This window comes from Spea bombifrons, chromosome 5 (genome assembly GCF_027358695.1).
Source record: "Spea bombifrons isolate aSpeBom1 chromosome 5, aSpeBom1.2.pri, whole genome shotgun sequence".
NCBI classification, from domain to species: Eukaryota; Metazoa; Chordata; class Amphibia; order Anura; family Pelobatidae; genus Spea; species Spea bombifrons.
Window position 1 is genome coordinate 103,670,648 of NC_071091.1, and position 27,154 is coordinate 103,697,801.

A 27,154-nucleotide genomic window follows, 5' to 3' on the forward strand; every position below is an offset into this window, starting at 1 on the left:
CTGGGGCAATTGCCCCAGTCGGCTCCATTGTAGGGCCGGCCCTGTGGATGAGGAAGGTCTGGGACTTTGGGCCTAGAGATCGAGACGCCTCTCTTAGGTCATTTCTCCTAGACTTTCTTAATTTGTCTTCTTCATTCTCTGGGAGATGTGTTATATTAATAGAATTTAGGAAGATGTCAAAAAAGATTCTGTTTAGATTAGAAGGTATCTGAAGATCTACTCATGAAGCTAGCTAAGGCATTAACTTTGTCTTAAGGCTTCAATCAATTGGACCCCTTGTCCGAGATGGCATTGTGCTAATATAATTATGGTCTGAGCTAATCTTCTGGGGTCTGCCCTATACCCCTTAGCATAAAATGTCTGAGCCTCTGCAGTTAAAGCTCTATGTTAATAAAATTAACTGTTGGATCGCTCTTGTTAGCCCGTAGAAAGGTATAATAAGCCTTTATTAGGTTTGAGAGACCACCTCATCTGATTGTTTCGGATGGGTAGCCAACGATATCAAGCGACCCCTCCAACGTTGTCGGGCGATACATCTATTATGTCACTTGTTCTTCTTCTTATTTTTTTTTATGGATTTCAGAGACATGCTCTGGAATTTTATTTTTCTGATTTAATTAAATCAGTGTATGCATAAAGACTACTCATATAATTAGATGATTTACAATTTTTTTAATTTAGGAATCTTTTTTTGGTTTCCCTTTTGGAAGAAAAACATTGTCGTCACAATACTACCATGCCTTGTGCAAGATATGAACTCGGAAGTGCAGAGATCTTGTACATGTTAAATTTTAATTGTTTCTTTATGAAATATAATATTACATTTGTCCCTTTGTAAAAAAAACTAAAATTAGATCTGTCCTACCGTGCTAACGATTACATCTTTATTCCAAGGCCAAAGCCTGTGACTTTTTTGGGTTCCTCTGATCTCCTCATTGAACAGCAGGAGACCGGGAACTTTTCCAGTTCGAAACTATTTTCCATTTCTTCATTGGCTAATGAATATTTTTTATCTAGAAATTTATTTTGGGAAATTATTTATTAGGCTCGCCAAATGGAGTCATTTTTCTTATTGGTGTTGTTTAAACACATTAAAACTCTTACTGAGAGGGTGGCAAATAAGTGGAGCAGCCTTCCAGTAGAAGTGGTGGAGGGTAATACATTGAGGGTATTAAACATGCATGGGATGGGCATATGGCTCCCGAATCTAAGACGAGACCAACGACTGATTCGATTCTTTGTTCCTATGTTTCATGACCTTCAATCAAAATAGAGGTTGAAACATTGGCTCACGAGCTTTCCTAGAGTTGTGCTCAAGTTGTTCTCCTCTTGAGTCCTGGGGTCATCAGGGACATTAAATTACATTTATGCATAGAGCGCCTATGGAATCCACAGGTCTATCAAACTTTGGTAAAAGAAAATCAACAATAACACTAAAACCCGACAAACGATGATGTTACAAACTCTGCGAGCTACCCCAGAATATTGTAAGTGCGCAGAATACCGTTCTTAGGTCTAATACTTATTTAATTTATAACACAAACTGCATTCTTTTGTCCTTTTTATTTTGTATTTACTATATGTGATGGCTTCGTAATGTGAGAATCTCGACCACGCGGGTAACGCAGCCTGGTAATGCATCTCGGGAGACGGTAATCTTGTTACATTTATATTCTTTATTCAAATTTATGCCGGATCCGTGAAAATAGCATGAAAAGAAAAAAAAAAAAGCCTGACGTTTGTAATCCCCAGGAATTTATAAAAATGTACAAATTATTTCTTAATTGTTTAAAAATCTTATATTAAAGGTACACTACCATATTTTTTTTGTTTGTTTTGTTTTTTATTACCCTACAGAGGCAAAATCTTGAATTGGAAAATAGATGTATTACATAATTGAGGGCATCTTTTATATATATATTTTATATATATATATTTTTTTATATTTATATATATATTTTACTTATTTGTTTCTTATTCATTTTTTTGCTAAGCTTGTACTTTTCTCTTTTGCCTTTAAAGACATGAGTAGTCAGTCTAAGTCAGTAAAATGACAGATTGCTATGATTGGCAAACTGAATTAAATTGAAAGCGTTCAAGACTAATTAGGCTTCTTGTTTAGATGATTTCTGGCGGGACACTCCTGATTTTTGGACCCTGTCCCACTTTTGCCGGCGTTGGGGATCATGGACTAGTTGGGGAGATCCTCTGATCCTGGAGTTATAAAATTGATTGAGATCTGTCAGTTCGCATGTGGCATCCTGGCGAGGTAATGACGCCACACACTGGGCTATGACATCATATCCAAGCATTTGGCTTCACTCCCTTGCGAGGGGTAGATGACCCTGGCACCCCATCGCTGACTACATATAGCCAAGCCCCCGGTGAAGGTGTTCCACTTTGGACACCATAATTGTTGCAGTGCCACTTATACAAACTATTAATTGCTCTGCCCCTCATGTTAAGCAAATTAAACTTAGTAGATCTCCCATTTTATTCTTTTTTTCTGAAGGTTTAATTACAGAAACTTGAAGAAACTTTTCAAGGTTCTATGGCAACTGCCTATGAGTGCCCGCTTTTGTGTCACATGACAATTGAGAGTCCCTGGGGGGAAAAATGAAATAAATGAGGCAAATTTATGACTAAATAAAGAATTATTATTTCATCTCAACTATGAATGATGCTTCTAATGCTGCATTTTGTTACAAAGGTGTTAAATATAAACATTTGATCATTTTGCACTTTAATAAGTATTAATAACTATTCCCCAATTATTTTTATTTTTTTTACATTTTTCGTAATTTTTGGATGATGCTGTATATCAAGGATGATTTAGTTGGTGGAGGTCAACATAAATCAATCCAAAGGGGACTGCACAGAAAAGGGGGGGCTCCAATAATGGCAGCACAAAAAGGATCCAGATATGGTGTAAATGTTGCATAGGGTTTTTGTTAGGTTAGACACTTTTGCGTTGAATTCTAAAAGTAAAACACACAAAAATACCTTTTTGTGGGGAACCAGAATGTTTAAATTAGACCAGGCCTTGCCAGCCCTCCTGGGATCTCCACTCTTTATTGTTTTTGTCTGCTGTGTTATATGTTATATGTTAGAAGTGATTGCATTTTATTCGTTCTTTGTTAATGCTTCTAGTTTTCTGTTATTTGTATATTTCTGAGTCAGTATATCTCTGTCTATGAATACCATCTCCACCCCTGTCACTTTTGTCGGAGCTCCGCAAGGTTTAGAGGATGGTTTCCATGGCTACGTCATACTGGAGCCACTCTACATCCGACGGCTGAGGGTGGGAGTGGGTGTCGATGAGAGAATTAAGGCACCTGATACCCCGGGCATTCATAACTCCTGCCAATGTTATTTATAGAAGAGTAGATTTTATTTTAACGTTCAATAAAAGTTCTGCGGGCCCAGAGCATCCCTCTATTATACATTATGTGATGTAACAAGATAAAAATTTATATTTTTCCATGGCAAAAACCCCTACAGAAACGTTAAAATCTTGTGGAAAGCCTTCCTAGAAGAGCGGAAGCCGTTATAGCCGCAAAGGGGGGACCAACTACATATTAATGTCTCTGTATTTAGAATGTGAGGTCATCAAAGTCCTTGTTGGTGTAATGGTCAGGTGTCCCAATACTTTTGTCTATATAGTGTACCTTGCATAGTATGTACTGCATTGTATTTGACTTAATACTGTGTGTTTTTTCATATTTCCCCCCATTTCATCTCTATTGTAATGGGATTAGCTGATGAGATCCTGCCTCTGAGGTTCCCAGGATAATGATAAATATAACATGAGAACGATACATTTAATTTAAAGTTAATTGGTCAATCGCAGGTGAATCCCTAATTCCCCGGTGAGCTAATATCCACCAAACTTTCCGTGATTGACGGAACTAAACTCGGGAAGATGAGGTTTTCACTTTTCACTCGTTTAAAAAATGAATGCAATTATATTCTATGTTTAAATAAAATTAGCAATGGCTTAGCTATAAGTTAAATGGTATTTATTATTTAAAACATTTTAAAAGTTCAATCCCATTCCATGAAACATTCATTTCGATTTTCCTGAGACAAGTCTCATTTCATGAAATATGTATTTTAATTTCCCTGCATTTTATATCATTCTCACATGCTGTGTAATTATTTCCTACTTCTGTTAGATCCTACTGATTAAAACTTAAACTTTTCCCACCTAATAATGGGCACTAAAAAAAAAAATTATATTGTATTATTTTATTATTGTAGTATATAGAAATGTTATAATATAAGTGTAGAATTTTGGCTGGGTATCGTTATCGGCAAATGTAAACTTCTCTTTTTTTTAATATTGTGACAACTAGGGGTCATTTCCAAAGGTGTTATGAACTCATTGACAAGAAGCATCCAAAGGTGGATCTCAACACTATGTACAGACACATTTGAGGGGGGTCTTGACACGCCCGCTCCCCGCCCATTTTTTCCTTGAAATGGGGGTGTTTCCCACTGCCATCAGCGGGAACGCCCCGTCAGCGGGACCGCCCACCAACATCAGCGGGACCACCCACCGATGTCAGCGGGACCGCCCACCGATGTCAGCGGGACCGCCCACCGACGTCAGTGTGCAGTCCTGGCCGCGTCCCGTACGGGAAGGATCCGGGTAGCCAGAGCCCAGAAGTTCCCAGGTATGCCTAGCAGAACAACTTGTGCCAGTTTGTGATTAGGGGTAAAGAAGCTCAATGGAAGCTTGGATACCACTTAGGAGAATGGAATCCACCTCCTGCCTGGTAAAATGGGCACTTCCTGTATGGAGTATAAGCAGGGAGTGCTTCCTGCGACACGGTGTAGGCACAAGTAAGCAAGTTGCATGTTTATGAACTCCAGGTGGGCGAGGGCAGTATATTCCGGGGTCTCTCTTCGATCAAAGACTCAAAATGGAACCTTTGTCTTCTATTGAGTCTTTAGTCGAAGTTGATAAGTTTTAGTTGGCCAACACAGAAAACGATATAACGATGCTCTGGGGGGAGTTCACCAAAATAACAACAAGGTTTTATATGTTTTGTGGATTAAATTCAACTAACCTGTAAATCAGTACGCAAATATGAATAATAATATATATTTTTTATTACTAAAAATTTAATGCATGCGTCTTGGAAATATGATTCCTGCGTTTAGCCCCAGGCATTGAAATCCAAAATGTGTTATCTTCTTCGGAGGCTCTATGCATCTTCGCTACTTTAACATTCCTTTTTTTCTTCTGGTTAGTTTTACTTTAAGAAAATGCCTAATCTCTCTTTCCCAGCTGTTTACCGAAAATGTTACTGCTTACTGACGATAAAAAAAAATAATCTCTGTCTTTTTATTTTTTTTTTACATTCATTTGGAAATCCAAGCCATGTACTATCCCACACAGCTTGCGCGAGAGGCCAAGAAGAATCATAAAATGATCCAGGAGGATTACGCTGGTGTTAAGACTGACTGTGAAAAAAGACAGATTCCTATAAAAACACGCACCAAAAACAATATATATGCATCAGCTTTGATCCGCATCTGGTGCTATAGGAAATTCCTACCCGTAGCTGCGCATGCCCTGGCATATTATGCAGCAGAAGTGCATTTTACCATCACCTGCAGTGTAAAATAATTAAGAGAATACTCGATGATGTCACAAATGATTTTATTAACATTATGAATACTTTAACTATGTGTAGAACTGTTATTTATATACTTCAAAATGCACTAAATAATAGCTTTGTTGTTCTGAACAATAAAATGTTTTTTACACTTATAAAAGTCTAAGGACTTCCAAAGGACCTTTTATGTTCTGCCATAAAGCAATGACACTGTGCAGGAAATGACACCCAGACACAGCATAGTTCCCTAAATGGTAACTTTTGCGTCTGCCGGCAGGGCTGTTCACGCAGCTTGCATTTAATTGGAAAGAAAATAGCTAATTGCCAAAAATATTCTGGAAATGATAAATATTTTTAATCCAGAAATGAATACATGCTAAACAAACTCTTCTTCAGTATGTCTATACCACAAACGTTTTACTGGACGCATTGAATTTTGCATTACACCTAACGGTTTAGTTATTTGTAAATACAAAGAGAATACAGAGTGAATTTCCCGAAAGAATATTGCTTTAACTTACATCAAGGAGACACAACACCAAGAGGACATGCATTTATCCCTTAGGCGTGCGAAATACAGATAAGGCAAAATGAAAGCGACATTAAAACCACAGGCTTTTCATGCACATTCAACGTTCCATGCAAAAGCAGAGGCGATGACAATGAGACAAAGACGTTGGTTAGTATACGAGGGAGGGTAACTACCGGGGTTTCAGGTTTTGCTGCTATGGATGGAATATTGGGTCATCTGAGCCAACATCTCCTTTAGACCTGGAAGCACCTACCCCTTTCGGTCATTTTTTTACCAAGGCAGGAGAGTCATCTATCATAAAATGTATAACAGTGCGGGGATCTATGGGATACCAGTAATCCAAGGATGTCGCCATCCCTGATACCAGAAGATGTCCCAGAAAGCCTGTTCTTCTCCACCTTCCTGGTAGTATAAGTCACTTCTGCAAAGTCCTAGCTACCGAAGAGTCTCATGGGAATAAAGGGTAATGCTACAAATGGTCTCCAAGTCCAAGCTGGCCCATTATGGGACAGGGAGAGTTGTGCTTCTACTGAAACCTACTTCTCTTCTCCTGTTGCTTGTGCAGGGACATAGGGAGCTTGGTCTCTGCTCAGAACTCATGAAGATAACAAGACAAGATCACTGATGGTAGAGATCAGAACGGGACAATTGGAAACTAGAAGTCCATAGGCAGCTCCCTTTGTTCTTGAGTTAGATAAGACCTATGATATGGACTATTGGGTTATTACCGGGAGGGAGGTGCTCGAAAAGTAAAGATAGGCTTTTTTCTGGACAACCTGATCAGTGGCGGTATGGGAATGACTTTGCCCAAGCTGAACATATATTTATTATTATTATGTCAGACTGCCATAATCTTAGGATTTTTATGAATAACAGGTAATCAGTTTGCAATGCGTTGTGCTTCATGATGTCATGATTTGAGTTCTGTTATTAACTGTCAAGGCGACATCTTTCAATCCAATTCATTTATTAAAACTTGTGAATTTGTTTGTCAATCAGAATAAGTTTTTGTGCGTATTTATTTTAAAAGTCCACCTTGCAGAAAGCTGAGGGCAGCGGCGGCCCGTGGCAAAGCCAGCATTAACTAATCAATTTCCTGAAGTTCTCTGCCTTCTCCTCCCCCACTCCTACAAACAAAAGCCTGAACCAATCAATAAAGACATTAATAGGGAGGGATAATGCAGATCCTGAGAAATTTAGTTTAGAAGCCTTTTTCCATGATACACACATAACTCGGTACATGTACAGGCTCAAAATGCATTGTTTTCAATGGGTTTAGGGACTGCCCATTGTCCTTAAGGGGTTAAAAGGTGCTGTGTGCCTTAAAGAAACGGTGTGCCAGGACATGATGTCATATCTTGCGATTGTGACCCATGGCAATATATCTTTGCATCTAATCAGATGACATCAATCTTCATGGCTGGACTGGTGATGACCAGGTGGCGCTGGCACTTTAAGGCCAGCAGTCACCTGATGTCGTAAGTGGGGCCGACGGCTGGACATGCCGGGCCGTCTACTACGTGAGGAAAAATGTGGTGTGGGGCAGGCATATCCAGCACTAGATCCTGGGAGCGTAGGGAGCCAAATGTGCCAGATGGCCAGTCTACAGGTACATTTATATTCATATAATATCATAATATTATGTATAAATGTTATTAATAAATACGCCTTTTTAGGTTAGCTTTTTGTGGAACTTTCCTTAATTCCTTAGTGCTCACAAAAAACGAGCTCTTGCTTTGACAGCCTTTGCCGGTGTTGAATTATTCAGAAGTTCTTCATTAAATTCTAACCTACATATGCGATCCCTATTTAATTCATAAGGCACAGTCACCGTAATATTATAAACACTCTTCCAGAAGTAAAATAGCGTTCCCCGCCCCCCCAGTTAAGAACATGATGTTTAAAATATATTTTGTTTTTCCAAAACAATATTTTATTAACACTGTTGGAAAGCAGGAAAAAAGTGATGATCTATAGCAGGTCTGTCACTTCCCGCATATGACATCATATCTCGGCATTCTGTTTCACCAAATCATGACGGGTAAGGCAGGTAGATCGCACTATCCTGGCCTCACCTTTATATCCACCTTCTCCCTCAAGCTCGACCCCACCAGCCTCTAGTCATGTCCACCCAACGAAGGGCTTTCAACACTTGGGATGTTGGGGGTATTTAGATGCAAACCATAGGAACTTCCTGTTCTCAGATTCTCCCAAAATATGAAGTTGCTGATTGTTGTTAATTGGCTTTGGTAGCCTTTGAAAGGGTGGGACGAGAAGGTAGAGAACTTCAAATTAGAAATTGATTAGATAATGGTGACCCTGCCACATTCAGACACAGAACTCAGCTTCCCCGGGGTAAAGCTTTAAACTAAATATCTCTAAAGCAAATACATCGAATAACTAACAAAAATCACAACAGTTTAAATTAATTAATAAATGTCGTTACGGTAAAATCCACGACAATGACAGTTCTCCATAAAATTAAATTACAAATTTAAACGAGTTAAGTTAAAATGATGACCAAAATTTTAAAAAAAATAGTAAAAACAAACCCCGGAATTGAAACGTTTGCTTAAAATCCTCAGTGAATCTTAAATCCTATCCAGGATGTTCTCCAAAACATTTTAAAAAAAATATATATCTTTAGAAACCATCTGAATGGGCTTAAAATGTTTTCTTGAACCGTTTAATGAGAGGCTGTTTCGATGGCTTTATGATGAGTTATACTTCGGGAGCACTTTATTTTAAAATGCAATATTTTGATCCATGCATTTGTCCATGCAGTTTGCATATCCAGTACAAAACACACCTGCATCGAGGAGAGGGTTTGCAATTTAAAGAAAATATTTGATAGAAACTCTGGATTTTTGTTTTAACGTTAAGTAATCTTTGCATTTATAGCATTTCAATTGATTTGTCGAGATCTGATGGTATTTCAATTTGATATGAGAAGGAGTGCTGGCATTTCCTTCAACTGATATATTCAGTAGGTTAATTCTAGCCTCGGGGGGGCTCTGCATAATTATTTGAAGTAACATGTTAGAGAAAAAGGTTAAGGACGGATGTATTCCCTCTGAGGCCTATGTTACTGAGAGCCGTCGAAGCATGCTTTATGTTTGTTGACATTAGCCAACGTTTGACTTACATTCTGTTTGCCGACGATGTTATCAAATGGAAGTTCCGGACTCCAGGATCCTTCGGTGAATGTGGTACCGCTGTTTCTCCGATCAGTGGGACTGACGGACTCCTTGACTATATCTTCGGGCAGACTTAGCAGATTTTCCTCTGGTTGTTTTATTAGGTAAGTCTCGATGTTATGTTTCCTTAGGAATTCATTTCTTTCCTTCCCGTGTCCTTCTTCTACGTTATAATCCCCATTCAGGCAGTCTAAAGTTGCTTTGGAAATATGAATTCTCCTATATGCAATCATAAAGAAAGAACAGAAACCATTTTCAATTATTTCTGGGGATGTGGATTAGCTTATCTTGGCTGGGCGATGCCCTAGGCCTGACCCAAGGTAGCACCCCTGCCACTTACCTCCAAGGCCACCATCCTTTAAGCTGAGCACTGGGATAGAATACCATAGCCCAGTGTGCTACATTATGAAGACATACAGTATAAGATCTTTACAGGGCCTGTGCCAGCTAGGCACAGTGTTTCATAGTGTATATGAGCCATTCACAAGGGAGATCTCCACAACCAGCCCACGAAACCATTGGTGTATCCATCATTGACGCTGCCCTAAGCCTAACCTAGGATGGCACCACCAGTGGTCACCTCTGCGCTGTCTTCCTTACTGCTGAGTGCCGGGATATGACCTCAGCGTGGTTCTGGACAGAAGTCAACTATGGCGGACTGTACTTAACTGGCCTAGGCCAGAAGAGGCCACTGCTGACGAGTCATCGTGGTAATCAACTGAACCTTGATTGATCTCCTTGTCTCTAATTTCTTCTCTCTCTCTCTAGGATCTGTATAACATATCAAATACCAGCAATGACCAGTGAAATTTCTGGTTCCAGAGATGGGATACAATTCCTAAAGAGAGGCACTAGGCACATCTTATATCTGCAGACATCAGGCAGGTTGTCCAAGACACACGGCCATCAAGAAGGTTCCTCCATGTCCTTAGTTCACATTTTGAACTCAACTCTTAAACAAAATAAAAAGTCACAAGTACAGAACAGTAAGATCAAAAGTAAGTACTGTTTTCTTTATCGGGCCTAGAGGAAAAGGACATTGGTTATATTACCTCCTACACAGTTTATTGCAGAAGAACCTGCTGAAACTACTAGAAGCCTGCGGAGTTTTAAAGGCTCTGTGCTTATCTAAGATGACATGTTGAAATGGCTCGTTGTTTGAAGACCTATTGATGCAACTCCCTTTGAAAGTTTTTTATTTTATATATATATATAGACACAGACACCACCATATACCATCAGTATATTGCTTTCAATTGTGTTAGAAAACATATAAATATACTATAAATGTTTTTTATATATATTTTTTTTTTTATCTGTGACGATGAATCCAGGTGTTCCAGCACAAAAGAAAATTGCAGAATTGCAGCGGTCAGCTAATCTATTTTTATTTCCTTGAAGAGCGAACAATAACCCCAGTTTATCAAAGCAAAAAACTGTGTTCATTGTGCTTAAATTGCATTAGAGTAGAATTCTAAGCAACAAAATTGGAGTTCGTATGTGTCTGTGTTAAAGCACACCTGTCATCAAACAATTACGGTACTTGGATCCTCTTTGATGGGGGAGAAACGGCTTCATTAAATTGTGCCAGAAAAAAATCAGAAGAAAAAAATAATAATAATAATAAAAAACTATATATATATATAGAGGGCGATTGGCCTTCTGATGTTATCTCTTTTGCTGGTTCAATAAAAGGTATGAAGACTTTTAAAGACTTCATTGATTTTGCTAAAGCATCGTACAGATGGTATTTAAACATTACTTGATGCGGCCAATTACATCATGAGATTTAAAGGACCATTCGACTCCCCACCATGAACATGGAAGCCCATTTTACAGGGACTTCAGTACATATTATACTATGCAGATTGGTGGACCTATTCCCTTTTTATAAGGTTTCGAAAATAAAACATCTGCCTCCTTTTTCCTCCTCTGCTGCCTACTTCTGCTAAAGCAGACGGCATGCTTGAGTAGACTTTTTGCGCATGCACAGCACATACATACATTGAAATCTATGAGAGTTGTTGGGTTGGAATGCCCATAAACTTCAATATATTTTTGGTGTCTTTTGTGATACTCTTTGTTGAAAATGTGTCCCACTAATAACGTCTATTGAACGTTCCGTAACACATCCTGTTTAACGCGACTCAGTTTATGCGCACACCGGACGCATAACAATCAATGGAAAGATAAATCCACTTACCCAGGTATTCCTCCTGATTCGAGTTTATTTGCAATATCCACATCCCAAGACCACACATCAAACTGCCACTTTCTGAGTCCCAACACGCCGCACAGGACTGATCCGGAGTGGATCCCTATCCTCATGTCAATGTCATGCTTTGTCCGCGATCTCACGTACCTGCAACATATTTTCATGGGTGAAATAGATCAAAACCCAATGCATTGGAAGACAGGTCACTATAGCTCCTCTTAATTTGCTTACGCCTCTTTAAGCTGGATCTCGACCTAGGGTTAGAAGGGCTAAATAAGTCTAAACCATGCGTGATAACGACACTAAGGGACCCCAACGGAATCCTGCTGAATGCGGAATATTGATTCTTTATTTAAAGGTTCTGTTGTGTGTAATGCCTTTATTACAAAGTCATTGGGCAAAAAAGGTTACCCCGTACCGCAGACCTCTAGGAGGAAGACCTTCCCGTCAAGGACGGTCATAGTGTAACAACTAACATGAGTAAACAATGGAGTTTGAGAACAGATAAGAACCGTGTGACCCATCCGAGCCACTATTTTTCCGATTGCTCTAAAAACATGGAGTCTTTAGTTGAAGTCGATACCGTTTATTGGGCCAGCATCGAAAAATATGTAAAGCTATATAAGCTGTAAATAAAGAAGAGACCTCAGAGGTACTGAAATCTTTTATAACTACTTCTTTTTCTCTGTTGACCAAAAGAAGGTATCATCTTTAACTAAAGATTCAACTTTTTCTTTGCGCTAATCGTTTTTTTTTTATTTTTTTTTTTTTTTTTTTTTAGCCCTCGGCATGTAGCTTTATGTCTATCCCATGCATGTTGAATTTCCCGCACTATATTAACCTCTACCACTTCCACTGGGATGCTGTTCCACTTATCTATCATCTGCCAGAGAAGTAAATCTGGCTGCCATTACATCTTAAGCCTCGGACCCGCTAGTGTTAGATGATGACCTCTAGCTCTTACATTCCCTCTTGTATATTGTTAAATCCCTTTATGAATTTAAATGTTTCTATCACATCTCCTCTTCTCTCCTCCAAGCCGTACATATTGAAAATTTGACCCTATCCTGATAATTTTATCACCAATTTATTATCCCTTCTCTGAACGCTCTCCAGAGACCGATTTTCTATATTTTATGTACTCGCGGGTGGCATTTCGTATGCACCGCTCGCCAGCCTGTGAACATCGTATATGTCCGGGGATCGAGGGCACTTTCCTCTCCAAAAATGTTTTATTCAGCCGTAATATTAAAACTAATATCCTAATGCCATTTATACCAATATTTTACATTATTGAACGTTACTGAAAATCTGGCCTGCTCGAGATGACGAAATATTCAAAGAGTGCTCTTCGAGTTGTTTTAGGATATCGAGTTACTTTAGAACTGTAATTATAAGAGCGGCTGGATCTTTAGTGAAATGTGAGCAGAACCCCGTAACGCTGGAGAAATACGACAAAGCCCAGATCTGCTAAATTATTCATATGAGAATCGTGTAGCTGTAGACAAACGCAGTGAGAACGTGTCAATGAAATGTGGATTCCGCCACAGGGTTATGGCGCCCTGAACACATAGAAACACAAACCCCCCCTGCGCAGACCCCCCCACCCAAAAAAACCCCCACAACGGATCATTTACCTAATAGTCTTAATCATGCTGAGTCCCATTTCAACGCAGCAGTGAGCGTGATCTTGGCGGGGTTCAGGCAGTCCGGATACGCAATAATAACAATCTCCTAGGATTTTAATTCTAAGGCAGTGATGTTCCTAAAAAAAAATAACAATAACAATAATAACAATAAATGATAGGGTTTAATTGGTAGCACTGGGCAAAGCATGTACACAGTCTAGTTTTGTGCTCTAATTAAGCAAATGTCCTTTTTATTCGGCAATGCCCAAAAAGTAAAAATTTTAGAATTGCACCAGTTAACTCAATAATACACGGATATAGTAAAATCTATGAGAGGGAGTTGATCGTAGTCATCTGGTCCATAGCATTTAAAAAGTGTTTAAAAAAACCATTATTGATCTAGAGTATGTTTATTATATATATATATATATATATATATATATACGGTATATATATATATATATAATGTGGATATCTTTTCATTAATCTAGATAAGAACAGAGATGTCCAAGAAGTAGCTCTTGGGATTTTATGTTGATCTGCGGTAGAACTGTTGTGAAGACGTGTAAAACATCTCTTATATTTACTAGAATATATGCTTGGAGTACATGTAAGCACATTTAACATTTGCAAGTTGCAGGCGAGGGCATGAAAACTTGCATGTCCTTATCTGCAAATCTGCAAAATTGAAAAAGGAAGGTTTTTTTTAAAATGAATAAATAATCTAAAAAATGTTAACTGGTTGGGGGCTATTCTCATCTCACTCGCAGTTGGGGAGTAAAAGAGAGGGAAATGGGGAGAGTGAATAAAATAAAATTAACCCCCATGGGGTATAGAACTCACCCATACCCCTCTCCCCCATGTTGTGGCCAGTGAGACCAATGCTTCTCTACCCCCTGTGATTTAGAGTTTTTATGTGCTCAACAATATCCCCAGCTCAACTTAACATGTGCACGAAAGGTAACTTATCATTGTTTAACGTTTACATTTCTAAGCACTAAACAAAATAATCCGTATAAATATTAGTAGGTGTCAGAATATTTTTTTGTCCAAATACCTATATCCCGAGGCTGTTTGTAGGTAAATTGGCCTGGGCAGTAACTCTTTTTGGGAAAGGGTTAAACCTACCCAGGTAATAAAGTCAATTTATAAATAATATATTCCATGCGTCTTTATGTGTTCCAGCTTGTCAAGGGTTGATTACATGGTAATGTTCTCGAAAACGGGAAAAGACTGAAGCGAGATCACATACAGAGATGAATACGTTTCAGCTGTGACCAATCAATTTAATTATGTAATTCCGGGGGGATAAATTATTTATTCAGAAGCAATCAGAATGTAAACACGCATGAGTTCAACGATTACCTATATCCGGAGCAGTCAAGTGAGGACTCTGCTATACCATACGAATAAATCGGCTTATAGCACAATGGGGACAAAATCATTAGTCTAAATATTTGCTTTGTACAAAACAAACTCGTTTAAGTAAAAAAAGAAAGTAATTACAAAAGCGTCATCGACTATCATAAAATATAATTATTTCTTGTTTCTTAGCTGCCGTTCTGTTGAGAAATAAGAATTTCTAAGTGATTAACAGAAAAAATGCTCTTATTGAATTTATTTTTGTGCCCCATCTCTACATATAGTTTTCATTATGCCAATCCTCTGTGATACCAACAAAACACACAGAATTTTATATCAAAATAAACATTTTCTGGGTAAACCTGTATTAATTATTCTTTGATAATGAAATAACACGTTCGCCAAGAAGCAAGAAATACCGTAGCAAAACGTGGAGAAAGAACAAGTAAGTGGAGGCAGATGATGGTTCAGAATGATCTAGATAGAATACATAATTGAGTATAAAATTGGAACTTTTGGTAAATAAGTGAGACCACAATGGACATTTTTTCCAGGACCTAAAAAAGTATTTCACATGTACTACCTTCTGCGCTGTGTGATATAAGTAACATTTTTGAGTTTATACTTTCCATATACTCAGGACTATAAGGTCAAAAGCTTGTGACATGTAACATAGACAATAATTTCACTACAGAATAAACAATATGGTACTTTTAATATTGTAGAAAACAGGCAAGGCGTTGAGAAGGAAAGAGTAAGAGATAGACAATATAGAGAATATAGATTTAGAATAAGGAGAAACACAAGAGGTTAGCATGGAGGATAGGAAGAAAAGCAAATGGGGCAGGTTTTGAGTTGGAGAAAGACAGAAGATATACCGTATTGGCTCGGATATAGGCCGCCCCCGTATATAGGCCGCACCCTAAAAGTTTGGTGCTTTTTTAAAGAAAAAGTTTTTTTTCTTTAAAAAAGCACCAAAAAAAACATGCTGCCACTGTCCTCCCTCCCCGAGATATGCTGCCGCTGTCCTCCCTCCCCGCGATACGCTGCCGCTGTCCTCCCTCCCCGCGATACGCTGCCGCTGTCCTCCCTCCCCGCGATCCGCTGCCCTCCCTCCCCGAGATCCGCTGCCCTCCCTCCCCGAGATCCGCTGCCCTCCCTCCCCGAGATCCGCTGCCCTCCCTCCCCGAGATCCGCTGCCCTCCCTCCCCGAGATCCGATGCCCTCCCTCCCCGAGATCCGATGCCGCTGTCCTCCCTCCCCGCTATACGCTGCCGCTGTCCTCCCTCCCCGCGATACGCTGCCGCTGTCCTCCTCTGCCCCCCCTCCTCGACTTACCGGAGCAGACTCCCGGGTGTCTTCAGGGCCGGCGAGGGACATCTACGCAATACGCGTATGCAACTTCCGGTACCGTTACCGGAAGTTGCATTTGCGTATTGCGTAAATGTCTCCCGCCGGCCCCGCAAGACACCCGGGAGTCTGCTCCGGTAAGTCGGGGGTGGGCAGAGGTAAAACGCTTAGATAACCTCCCGTGCCGGCACCCCCCCCCCCGTGGGAAGTGCTGGCAGGGGAGGCTGTCTGAGCGTATCGGGGAGAAGGATGCAGGTCCCCTGCACCGCTGCGGGGGATCTGTATCCTAACCCCGCTGCCTGCCCGGCGCCCGGGACTGCATGTCCCGGGCGTCGGGCGCTAGACCCCGAATATAGGCCGCACCCCCACTTTAAAAACTTAAAGTGGGGGAAAAAAGTGCGGCCTATATTCGAGCCAATACGGTATGTCAAGGACTAAAAAAGAGAAATGTTCATAAGTTGATCAAAAGACATTACTTGGTTCGAAAAAAATATGTCATTGAGTTATACACAGGGGCGGGCTGGTCCTATTTTTACGAACAGGGCTGGCCAAGGCCAATTCACCCACCAATGGCAATAGGGTAGTAGTGTGGCAACTGCCCTGAAGAAAGACCCAGGATCCGTACATGATGAGTGTTAGCGTGAATGTGTGTTAGTCTCTGTGTTAGTTTTGGAGCAGAGGTGATGGGGTGGCACTTGGCTTTACATGCCCCCCCGTGCCAGAAGGTGCCAGCCCTCCATTTGTTATACAACACAGACTTGCGGTAGTTATGTTCTCCCAGAAACAAATCGTATCCAACAATATTACTACAAAGATAGAATTGAGCTGAAATACTAATGGATTATGGATCATTGCTCAATAGCGCCGCATCTCCAAAAATGATTACTTAACTTTTTACTGTATTTGGTGCATACTACAGCACGGCAGAGATTAAAACTACAGGCGAAACGGCTTTCACATAAATTCAAGTGGGTGTAAAGTATGATATCATTATGGAACACACATCAAAGAAAGGATCAATTATTTATACTGACTTTTCATGTGACAGATGTCAAAATAAACGACAGGGTTATAATAAGCACCGTTTAGCTCCGAGACACGGCTTTCGATCACACAACAAAGCAGGAAGAAAAATATTCAATAATATGCAAGAACCTGAGTCATTTCGAATGTCGGCAAATGTTACCGCAACACAACAGGACGCAAATACATGGGGATTTAGAATGTGGGAGAGGAAGTCCACGTGTAGATTTGCTCCCCGGATTCACACATAATTCCCTTTAATTAGAATGCACGTGCCTCATGGCTAAAGGAGGTAGAATATATGGGAGTTGAAGGTAATAAACCTGGCAATCTCAATTTTAAAGATAAAATATATAAAAAAAATATTATTCAATTATTTATTATATATTTTTTACTCTGACCCCCAATGCAGCTCAGGGATCGGGAAGCAGAGCTTCGAGTTCAGTTCTACTTTGTAGCCGTCAGTCACATACAGAAAAGCTTGAGACCCCCCCCCAGTTTGGTGGGTGCAAAGGTGCTGCAGCCCCCCTGGATCCGTCACACCAGATCTACTCTGAATAGGCACGAATACGGCAATAAATTCAAAAATAATCATCCGCCAACACCAGCTCCTTGACATGTAAACCTGTGTTATAAAAAGAAGAATATGCTTTGCGGTAGTAACAATAACACACTTCCTATAATTATAGTTCTTGTGTAAACACAGGCTAGTGATAACGCGCTAAAGAACAGTAATATTATTAACCCGAATCGCTTGCATTAAGTAGAGAGAAAGCCACTTCATGTTCATTATCATTATTGCTCCCAGCGTTCTCACGGCTGGGTATTAGTATAGACCATTTAGTATCTATTGGTCCTCGGATCAATCCATTATATTTACCAAATTAAACTCCTCTGTAGGACCGAGTATTCCAGAGTTTATTAAAACTCCATTAGCATAATGGCTGCGCAGCACAGAATGTGTTCACCGATCAGTCATTCTTAGAAGGGTTACAGCGAATGGATATTCCTGTACCGGACTAAATGCGTAGGGTTATGTTTGCCAAGTCTATTATAAACATTCTGTAGGTGTTAAACAGTAACAAAAAAGGGATGACATAGATTGTAACTCTGTGTAGTAAATGATAAGGTCCAATGGGTGACTTCTTGCATTCTTACTGGACAAAAAAATGGTCAAAAACGAGAAAAAAGTGACCAGATAACATGGAATGCATTCACATCGAGGAGAAGCGTCTCATAGTTGCCGTCATCATCATCAGCACCACAATGACCAAGTGGTCCAGACACAGCCACTCCATATCCATCGAGCCACTGACCAATCAACGCGTGGACAGAAAGGATCCTATGTCTATACAGTAATTGCCGTCACGTTAACCGTATTGCAGAGGACGCATACCAAGGGTAGAATAAAGTATCATGGCTGCCATGCAGTCGTTATTATAATACCATAATACTATAGCAGCACCAAACATGCTCATTGTGACCATAGTGGCTGACGCTTTAATGATACCTGCTGACCGACCATTGTAGATATCTTAAACACCTTGGTGACATACCCTCAAAGTAACAATGTTAGACGAGAAATTACCCAGGGGGGCACTATAGAAATTCAAAGACATGCAACTTGGAATGCTAACTAATAATCACAATACAACATGATAAAATGGTATTTTATGCAGTTGTTGAACAAGCAACATAATCGACCTAAACAAATAAACGTTGCATCCAAGCAGCCCCTCTTCTGTTGTCCTTCATCGTCCTAATAGATTGTAAGCTCCCAGGAGCAGAGTCTTCTTCTCCTTCTGTCCCAGTATCTTTAAAATGTATGTCAATGCTATTGTCAATTTTATATATTGTCAATTTCACTGTTATGGCTAGTTTTTTTTCCCTATCGTAACAAGCTCTACAGAATTGTTTGATGTTCTATAAATAAGTTTAATGTAATTACAAAACGAACCGAAGGGAGGCAGCCTCGGCTACTCGCAAGACATATTAAGTCAAGTAGGTGTCAGGCTGTTGGTTTAAAGATCAGCCGTGAATGAAGAAATCAGTCAGAGAGGGAAAAAAAATCATAAATCTCATGAGAAACGTTACGACGTGAATGACCAAGAGGTACATAGTCAAGTCAATCAAGATACATGGTAGGCAATCAACTATAGCTGACAGATCTATTCTTGGACGACGGCTGGAAAAAGAGTTATTCTGCTGTTAAATGGCTGTCAAAAGAAACGGCAAAGAATATTGTAGCTTGGTAAGCGTTCGTTGCTAAGTGTTTAAAAAGAAAAGTTCATGGAATAACAGTCACCCGGAAAAGGCCTGCCGTTCAATCCTTCATTAATGGCTTTTTGGGGTCCAGAGTGAAAACTTTTAGAATGATTCCCTTTGTAAAAGCCGCATGTATCAACTTTATTTTAATAGATTTAATACCCTAAAAGATGAGATAAAGCCAATCTTTGTTCTTAAAGTCTCTGACATGTCGTGCAATCGGACCATCAGCACCAACACAGGATCTGTACGCCCCAAATGCCTTCACGTAAAGATCTTTTTGTCAATTTAGGGGCTCTTGCTGGGGCATCTCATTAAATAACTAAGTCCGGTCGCCAGACAATGTATAAAAGTATTTATTTTAAAATTCTCTGAAGTAACGGCGAATTCTATTGAATTCTTTAAAAGACCGAATAAAGTCAGAAGCCATGCAGTAGCCACGTTGTTAGGCACCTTTCACGGAAAGAATGGAGCCAATGTACGTTTCTGGGAATATTTTTAGCCGAATTGCGTCATACGCGCCGATGCTATACAAGTATTGTGATTGTGAAGTGATCTTATGTTCCCGTTGAGAGTCTCGTATAAAGATGTTTCCGTCTTCATTGAGAGCTCTCTGATAAGCTGCTTTGAACCACAACTCAATAGCAATGCTTTATATCCAACGAAGCATCGCTTTCTTTTGAAAATATCGGCTTAGCGTGTAACTCTTCAGCTTGGAGTCCGGGCGATGGACAGATTATAACTACATCTGATTTTATGGAGGCACCCTCGTCATCTCAATTAAGGGGATTCCATTCACTTATTTATATATCTCTTTATTCAATGAAGTACTTTCATCAACTTCAACAACATTCTAGATTGATCGAGCAAGGAACCGATGATAATGCTTTCACCTCCTCCAAGTATAAATAATTTCATCCATGATTGACATTGTTATGAACCAATCACAACTCTATGCTTCACCTGTAAGTACTTCAGGTATTTACCCACCGAATACTTAAGCCCTGGTTTAAGCTCTGGTTCCTACCAATGAAGTTCTATCAAAGCGTGTGTTGGGTTCTCTGGGGAGCCATACTCTTTTTTTTTTTTAGCTCCAATCCTTTCTAAATGCCGGAATAAGAAGACAAATCTACATTTTTATTCCCCTTTTTAGGCTTCCTCTGTCTTGTAATTACCAGGAGAGTATGTCAGATTGTATTTTTAAAATTTTTGTTACCTAAACTAAATCCGTGGTGAGTAAAGGAGATCTTAGTCTAGGTTACAAGCCCAATTTTAACTTTTTTAACTTATTCTCAATGGTCTCCCCAGGCCAAATTCTGCCGTCAGGAGTTAAAGGTCTATACGATTGACCTTTATTGGTCGATTGTACGGACCTTTAACTCCTGGAGCAGGTATTGGTCCCCGTCAGAAGTTAAAGGTCCATAAGATCGACTCTATTGGTCGCCAGCAGGGGCCTCCTCTAGCATCAACCAATTGGTTGATGCCAGAGGAGGTCCCTGCCAGCAACCAATAAAGTCGCTCGCACAGACTTTTAACTCCTCCTACGGATTTCTGCTCCCATTAACCCCTGCGATGCTGCAGAGATAAGGTAGGCTAAATGGGGAAGGGGTCAGGGAGATTAGTAGATTAACAAAGACGAAGGCAAACACGAACATTCTTCATGTTGTGTGTCTTCGTGTATGTTTTGCCGCCACCATGTTCGTTTCTTCTGTATTCGGGCTGAACAAGGAAAACGTACGCTTCGTGTTCGCTTTCATGTTCGCCCAAATACGAATGCACGCGTCTAAGGTTGAGAAAGGCCTAGGTCAACCAAGTTTAACCCTTCTACCTATTCTTCCTGCTTTTGATCCAAAAGAAGGCAGAAGAAAAACCCAATTATGCTATTTTTTGGCTTTTCCAAAAAGGCAGTGGTTCTTGTTCTCAGAGACATGAAGGACACCCTGATCTGTGATGGCATTTTCCTCCATAGTTGGTCTTGTCATGTGGTTGGGTTACAATTTTCCTTGTCTGGCAGGAATTAATATTATAATGTAACTTTTTTTTTTACTAATTAACATTATTTTAGAGTCTCTTTATAAGGAAGTCTCCGTGATGCACATTTTCTGAATGGTCAGTAAGTTGACTTTAGAGGAAACACAAATTTCATACAAGTTGGTCAAGACATAAGGGAACGACACACAAGACATAAGGGTTTTGTGAATCACTCTTAAGTATAGTCTCATCAGTGGATGAATATGTAAATCAAAAATGAACATATGTTTTCCCCAGATGGTGACATTGCTTTCGGGGGTTAAGGTCTGTCATGCAAAAGAGTAATGAGCTTGATATTTTCATTCAGAGGCTGTGCAGTAAAGGACACTTCGTTTTGATCGATCATAGAGTAAAAATTCGTGTTGACACTTAAAGTGTAATTTATTGCTTCCCAGTCCTTGGAGGATGTTTCGGATTCAACTGCAGATTTTACTCATCATCCAAAAATAGTTTTGATGAATTTTACATGGGCAGATTCCCAATCAAACACCACGCCAGCTATATTACATCTATATACACTATGTGGACAAAAGTATTGGGACATCTGATGACACTTTGATTGCATTCTAAACCCATAGACATGTAGTTGGTCCCCACTTTGCGGCTGTAACAGCACTTTCACTCTTCTGGGAAGGATTTCCACAAGATTTTGGGGAGTTTCTGTGTGAATTTTCCCCATTCATCCAGTAGAGCGTTTGTGAGGTCAGGCGCTGATGTTGGACGAGACGCCCGGCTCGCAATCTCCATTCCAGCTCATCCCAAAGGTGTTTGATGGGGTTGAGGTCAGGGCGCTGTGCGGCCAGTCAAGTTCTTCCACCCCAAGCTCATCCAACCATGTCTTTATGGACCTTGCTTTATGCGCTGGGGCGCAGTCATGCTGAAATAGAAAAAGGTCCAACTCAAACTGTTCCCACATAATTGGGACCATAGCATTGTCCAAAATGTCTTAAATGTCTCCTTCAGTATACCAAGACATTTTGGACAATGCTATGCTTCCGACATGTGTCCATGTAGTGCAGCTCAAATGGATTTTGCACCTGGATGGCTTAGTGAGAAGACCACTGGACACTGCAATGCTCATCTTATCAGTGGCAGATTAAGAAAAAAGAGCCACTATATGCCTTTTTTTATTAATTTGCTAAAAATATCATTAATTTAATGTCAAAATATGTACTTTACATTTAGGCACCTTACGGTGTTTGCGGGACAGGTGCACTCTACAACAAATAAGAAGATTTCAAAGCAGAGTAAGTGGAACAGCATCTTTAATGACGTTTCATATTATAATTCATCAATCAATTTTGTCAATGTAACAATTTCAGCTGAAAAAAAAGATTTCTCAGCTGAACTTATTTTCTTTTTGTACGTTAGCTGGTTTTATTATTTTATTATTTATCTTTATAAAGATTATTGAGTTCATTAACATCTCATTGGTTATTATGATTCAGCCTCGAAAATAAAACGGAGACAAATTCACATCTCCGTGTATCGACGAATCCCTGCTCGTTTGACCTAAATATGACATGGCAGAGAATGAAATAAATGACCTATACAGCGACTTAATGCGTTCTGCATGACGGTTAGTCTTGAATATGTAATGTTCTGCCTCGTTGCAGAGTAAGGTCACGCTACAGCCCATCACAATGAATAAGGCAGTCGTCAATCACGTCCTGGGAATCTATACTACGCTTATTGCCATTGATTTGCTTCCGAAGGCAGCGTTTACCTGTCAGGGGATTCTTGTTAGGCTGAATTTAATGCTAACTTCAACTAATCAGATATCAGCGCATGTATGTGTCTATACTATGTGACAAAATACACACCAGACCTATATACCTCCCGACTGCCCTGTGTCTGCGAGGGACAGTCCAGATTTCTTTGGCACTGTTCTTCGGAGCTTTTGCAGGCAGCGGGGATCATGGGCAGGTTGGGGAAGATCCTCTGATCCCTCTGACCAGCCCAGGGAGATGTAAAATCAATGCAGGACGGGGCTGTTGCAGCACAGAGCTCCGTTGCAGCTCCCATGCGGCTGCCTTGCCACAGTCTGCAGAGCAAAGCGCTGAAAGGTGGCTTTTTGCACATGGTGGGTGGTGCCATCCTAGGCCACGCCCTCCCAACCTGCTACAGATCCCTGAGATGTAAAAAGGGAGTGACCAGAGCCAAACAGGGAGTGGGTGGAGCCAAACAATGCCAAACCCCCTGGGGGCTGTGATATGCAGAACCTCTAGGCCAATTGCAAAGAGCTTAAAACCATGAATATTTATGGAACCTTTCTCTTGTGCATAGAACACAGATATTTCCCATCATGCATCTAGCCTCCTCTTCCTGATTGTAAAAAAAAAACCGCAGCCAATGTAACTTTTTTGTGCGATGGATCGTTTCAGGCCCCAACCGGCCATCTGGGACATCAGGCAAATGTGATAACTTTTATTTAAACCGCCCAAAAAAATGCATTTAATTTAGTTGTCCTTTAGCGTGACTTTTCCACTATTATGTTTTATGATCAGCATTGAAATCTTTTCTCTACCGCAGCAATTAAAGAATCCCATTTAAGGCACCATATTCTAGAAATACCAAGTTCAAGTGTCAATTTATTCCCCACAATGAAAAAACCATATAATTGTTTATTTTCAAGCACAGGACTCCTCTCTACCTATTCCGCTCATTATTTTTTCAATGTTGCCACTTGGAAAAGGAAAGAGAATAGTAAAAGGGCAACCAGTCTATTATTCCTTATTATACGGCATACGGAGGGGGGGGTATTTCTGTATATCAATAAATCCGCTTGTGCATTATTAGAAACACAAAACCATTGAAAAAACACTCATAATGCATACCGATACATTTAATAATATACACAGATTTAGGGCTAGCTTCCATAGCCATGATGTATCTCAAATTTCTCTATTGCAGTCTATGCTCCAGATTCTATTACTGGAAATAAATGCATTCTTGGTAAAAAAAAAAAAAAAAAAAAAAAAATGCGGAAAAACAGTGTTACATTTTATTGCGGGTAATAGAATGTAATCCAGGGGGAGAATGGCTATTAAAGGGGTCCGGTGGAAATTTTTTTTTAAAATAAATCCCTTTTAGCATAAACCCAAGCGCCATATACAGTAATGTACCGTAATTCGGCATTGACAAAAAAACTGGTTTTATCTCATTTTGTTCCAAAAATGTCCTTTATCCGCACACCTCCTCTATAGACTTTCAATAGCTACAATTTGACAAATTTGGTGTTTTATACTGAAGGAATTCACCTGGTATGGAGTAGAGGACTGCACTGGGAGGCCTGCAGGACCCGCCAAAAAACTTGCGGGCGCGGGCGGTCTTGCTGGGGCTGCGGGCAGGAGCGGGCGGTCAGCCACTGTACCTGCGGGTCCCGGTAATCCCACGCAGTCCCGCAAGGCTGCCTTCTTGCTGCTCTCTTACAGTGTCTCCTAGCTTGCTCCGCCCAGGAACAAAACGGAGTCACGTGGTGTGACGTCACTTCCGGTGACTCCGCCTTGTTCCTGGGTGAAGCAAGAGAAGAGACGCCGTAAGGGAACAACTCGAGGGCAGCCGTGCAGGACTGCGCGGGAAATCAGGTAAGGAGGCGGGCATGATTGGCCACAAATGTGGCGGGAGCGGGCGGGATTGGCCACAAATGTGGCGGGAGCGGCACACCCACATTGCGGGATTAAAAACCGCGGGAGCGGGATTAAAAAAGTAGTCCCGCGCAGGGCTCTAGTATGGAGTCGTCTATACGTATAAAAATGTATACATTCAGGGAACTTTCAATACTTAATGATGGCACTTTGGTCAGATCTGGCGGTTATCAGAGAAGTTACCTTCTTGAAGATAAGACTTGATGTATGCGGGCAGGGCTGCCCTCATGGGGGGGTATAACCCTGTGTACAGGCTATAATTATATTACGTTTCTAATAATAAATAATAAATGTCAAAGTCTGCAAGATAAAGCAAAAACAGCAAAATCCATCACGGTACTGTTTTTTTCCGCTGTGATGGCGCTCAGAGTGTCAGTGGGAATTAAGAATGCAGCGGAGGAGACTTATGTAAATGTCATTCATGTTTGCATTAGAGCTTCAATTAACTTTGCATTTGGGATCTAAACGAGTCACAGAAATACATTGATTGAAACATTGGTTTTGTGTCATCGGAGACCAGAAATCAATCACCGAAGCCAAATGTTAATCACTCCTAATTTCAATGTTTACGGAGAAGTTTTGATTGGCGATTTATCATTGGGATCTCACTGATTCTGATAAATGGCATATTTTTAACATTATAAAAAATGTTAAAATGGCTGTTTCATTGGAACAATCATCTTATAGTAATACGAGTTTAAATGAGTCTTTCGCCTGATCTCTTCCCTTAACCCATAACCTAAAGGATGGTAGGTTGTATCTGGAGTTACCCATCATTGCTCAGACCTCATCCTGGGGACCCCATCTTCATCCAGAAGTAGAAGTACTGAGATGGGTTTATCTACTTAATTACAGCAGCAGGAACCCTTAGAACCAGGGCCAGACTGGCGTTGACAAGATAGCCATGGCACTTTAAAGCCAGCGCGCTCCATATGCGGCCATCTTCTGGATACGTGCGTAGCTTCATGTTAGGTTTTTATGCTTATGTAGCATGCTGCCAGGCATATCCAGCTGGTGGCGGCACACCATAGCTCCCGATGTGCTGCTGGCGTGGCAGATCAGGTCAGTGTGTAGTGCTGTCGGCTAGCGGCCTACTGTGCATTCGCTTGCCCAGATCTATGTCTATTGGTAGCGAGGTGAAACTGTATCTGACAATCAGATCGAATTACAATACAATAGAGAATCAAATGACAAAGAGCATCACACAACTCAAACAGCTGTTTAATCAATGGATCTGGTGTCTAATGTGTCAGACATGCATTCACTCCCAGTGACACACAACAGAGGCCAGATACTAGGTAATGAATGAGTAAGTAGTACCGGTGAGACTAGATATCATGACAGTGACTCACTACATAAACATAGTTTAATGATATGTACCACAACCTCAGGGTCTGGACTTGTTCATACATGGCATTCATAAGGACAGTCGTTAGAAACAGTTGCCACCTTTTTGCCAAGGTGGCCATGGATTTGTTTTTTCATGTGACCGCATAACTGTTTAGCAGAGAGAAGAGAAAGGAGAGGGATATGGAGAGCAAAAGGAGATAAAGAAGAGGGGAGAAAAGGATAGAGGGAGGGCAAGATTTAAGAGAAAAGTGAAAGGACGGGAGAGAAAGGGAAGGAGAATGAGGAGAGAAAGTAGAAAAAGAGGAGAAGCAAGGGAAAAGAGAAAAAGGAGAGGAGAAAATAGAGACAGGTGAAGATTAAGAGGAGAGACAAACGAGGGAGAAGAGATCAGAGTTAAAAGATAAAATAGTAGGGAAAAAATGATAGACATGAGAGGGGAGAAAGGAGACAGGAGAGAGAAAGCAGCAAAATAGAACATAAGAAGAAAGAAATGAAGAAAGAGAACAGTGAGATAAGATGAAAAAAGAATGGTAAGACGATCATAAGGAGAGGATGGAGTGGAAAACTAGATAAGAGGTGACATTTGGACCCCTATCGGTTTCCAATAGAAAATATATGTATTATATCTTTCCAGGGCCCTGCTTGCCCCTTCTTGTAATGCTGATTTACATAGCCACTGGCCCAGTATTTTGTGGGACATAAAGAGGTAAAAGAGGAACCTGGGACCTACGTCTTCATTGAGGGACCATCCATGTTAAACCTGGGCAGGTGGCAATCCTAGATGAGCTATTAAAGTGTCAGGATCAGTTCTTTTATGACATTCTCGGGCACGTAACTTCCTCTGCAGTGCGCGAGGAGCAGAAATACAAGTAGAGGTGACTTGCGCAAATGCTAGGTTTGTGCCGGTTCACACCAAGTTGACGGTTTTAT

At 40.4% G+C, this 27,154-nt stretch overlaps 1 protein-coding gene across 1 annotated transcript in view; it reads right to left on the minus strand.

The window, feature by feature from the left end:
• Positions 1–27,154, minus strand: part of ADCY8 (adenylate cyclase 8) — a 106,248-nt gene that overhangs the window by 34,600 nt on the left and 44,494 nt on the right. Inside the window, exons 5-7 of the mRNA XM_053466388.1 lie at positions 13,206–13,333; positions 11,557–11,715; positions 9,302–9,572 (exon numbers count right to left, since the gene is read on the minus strand). Coding sequence (XP_053322363.1) covers positions 9,302–9,572; positions 11,557–11,715; positions 13,206–13,333 — 558 coding nt within the window. The remainder of the gene's footprint in view (positions 1–9,301; positions 9,573–11,556; positions 11,716–13,205; positions 13,334–27,154) is intronic.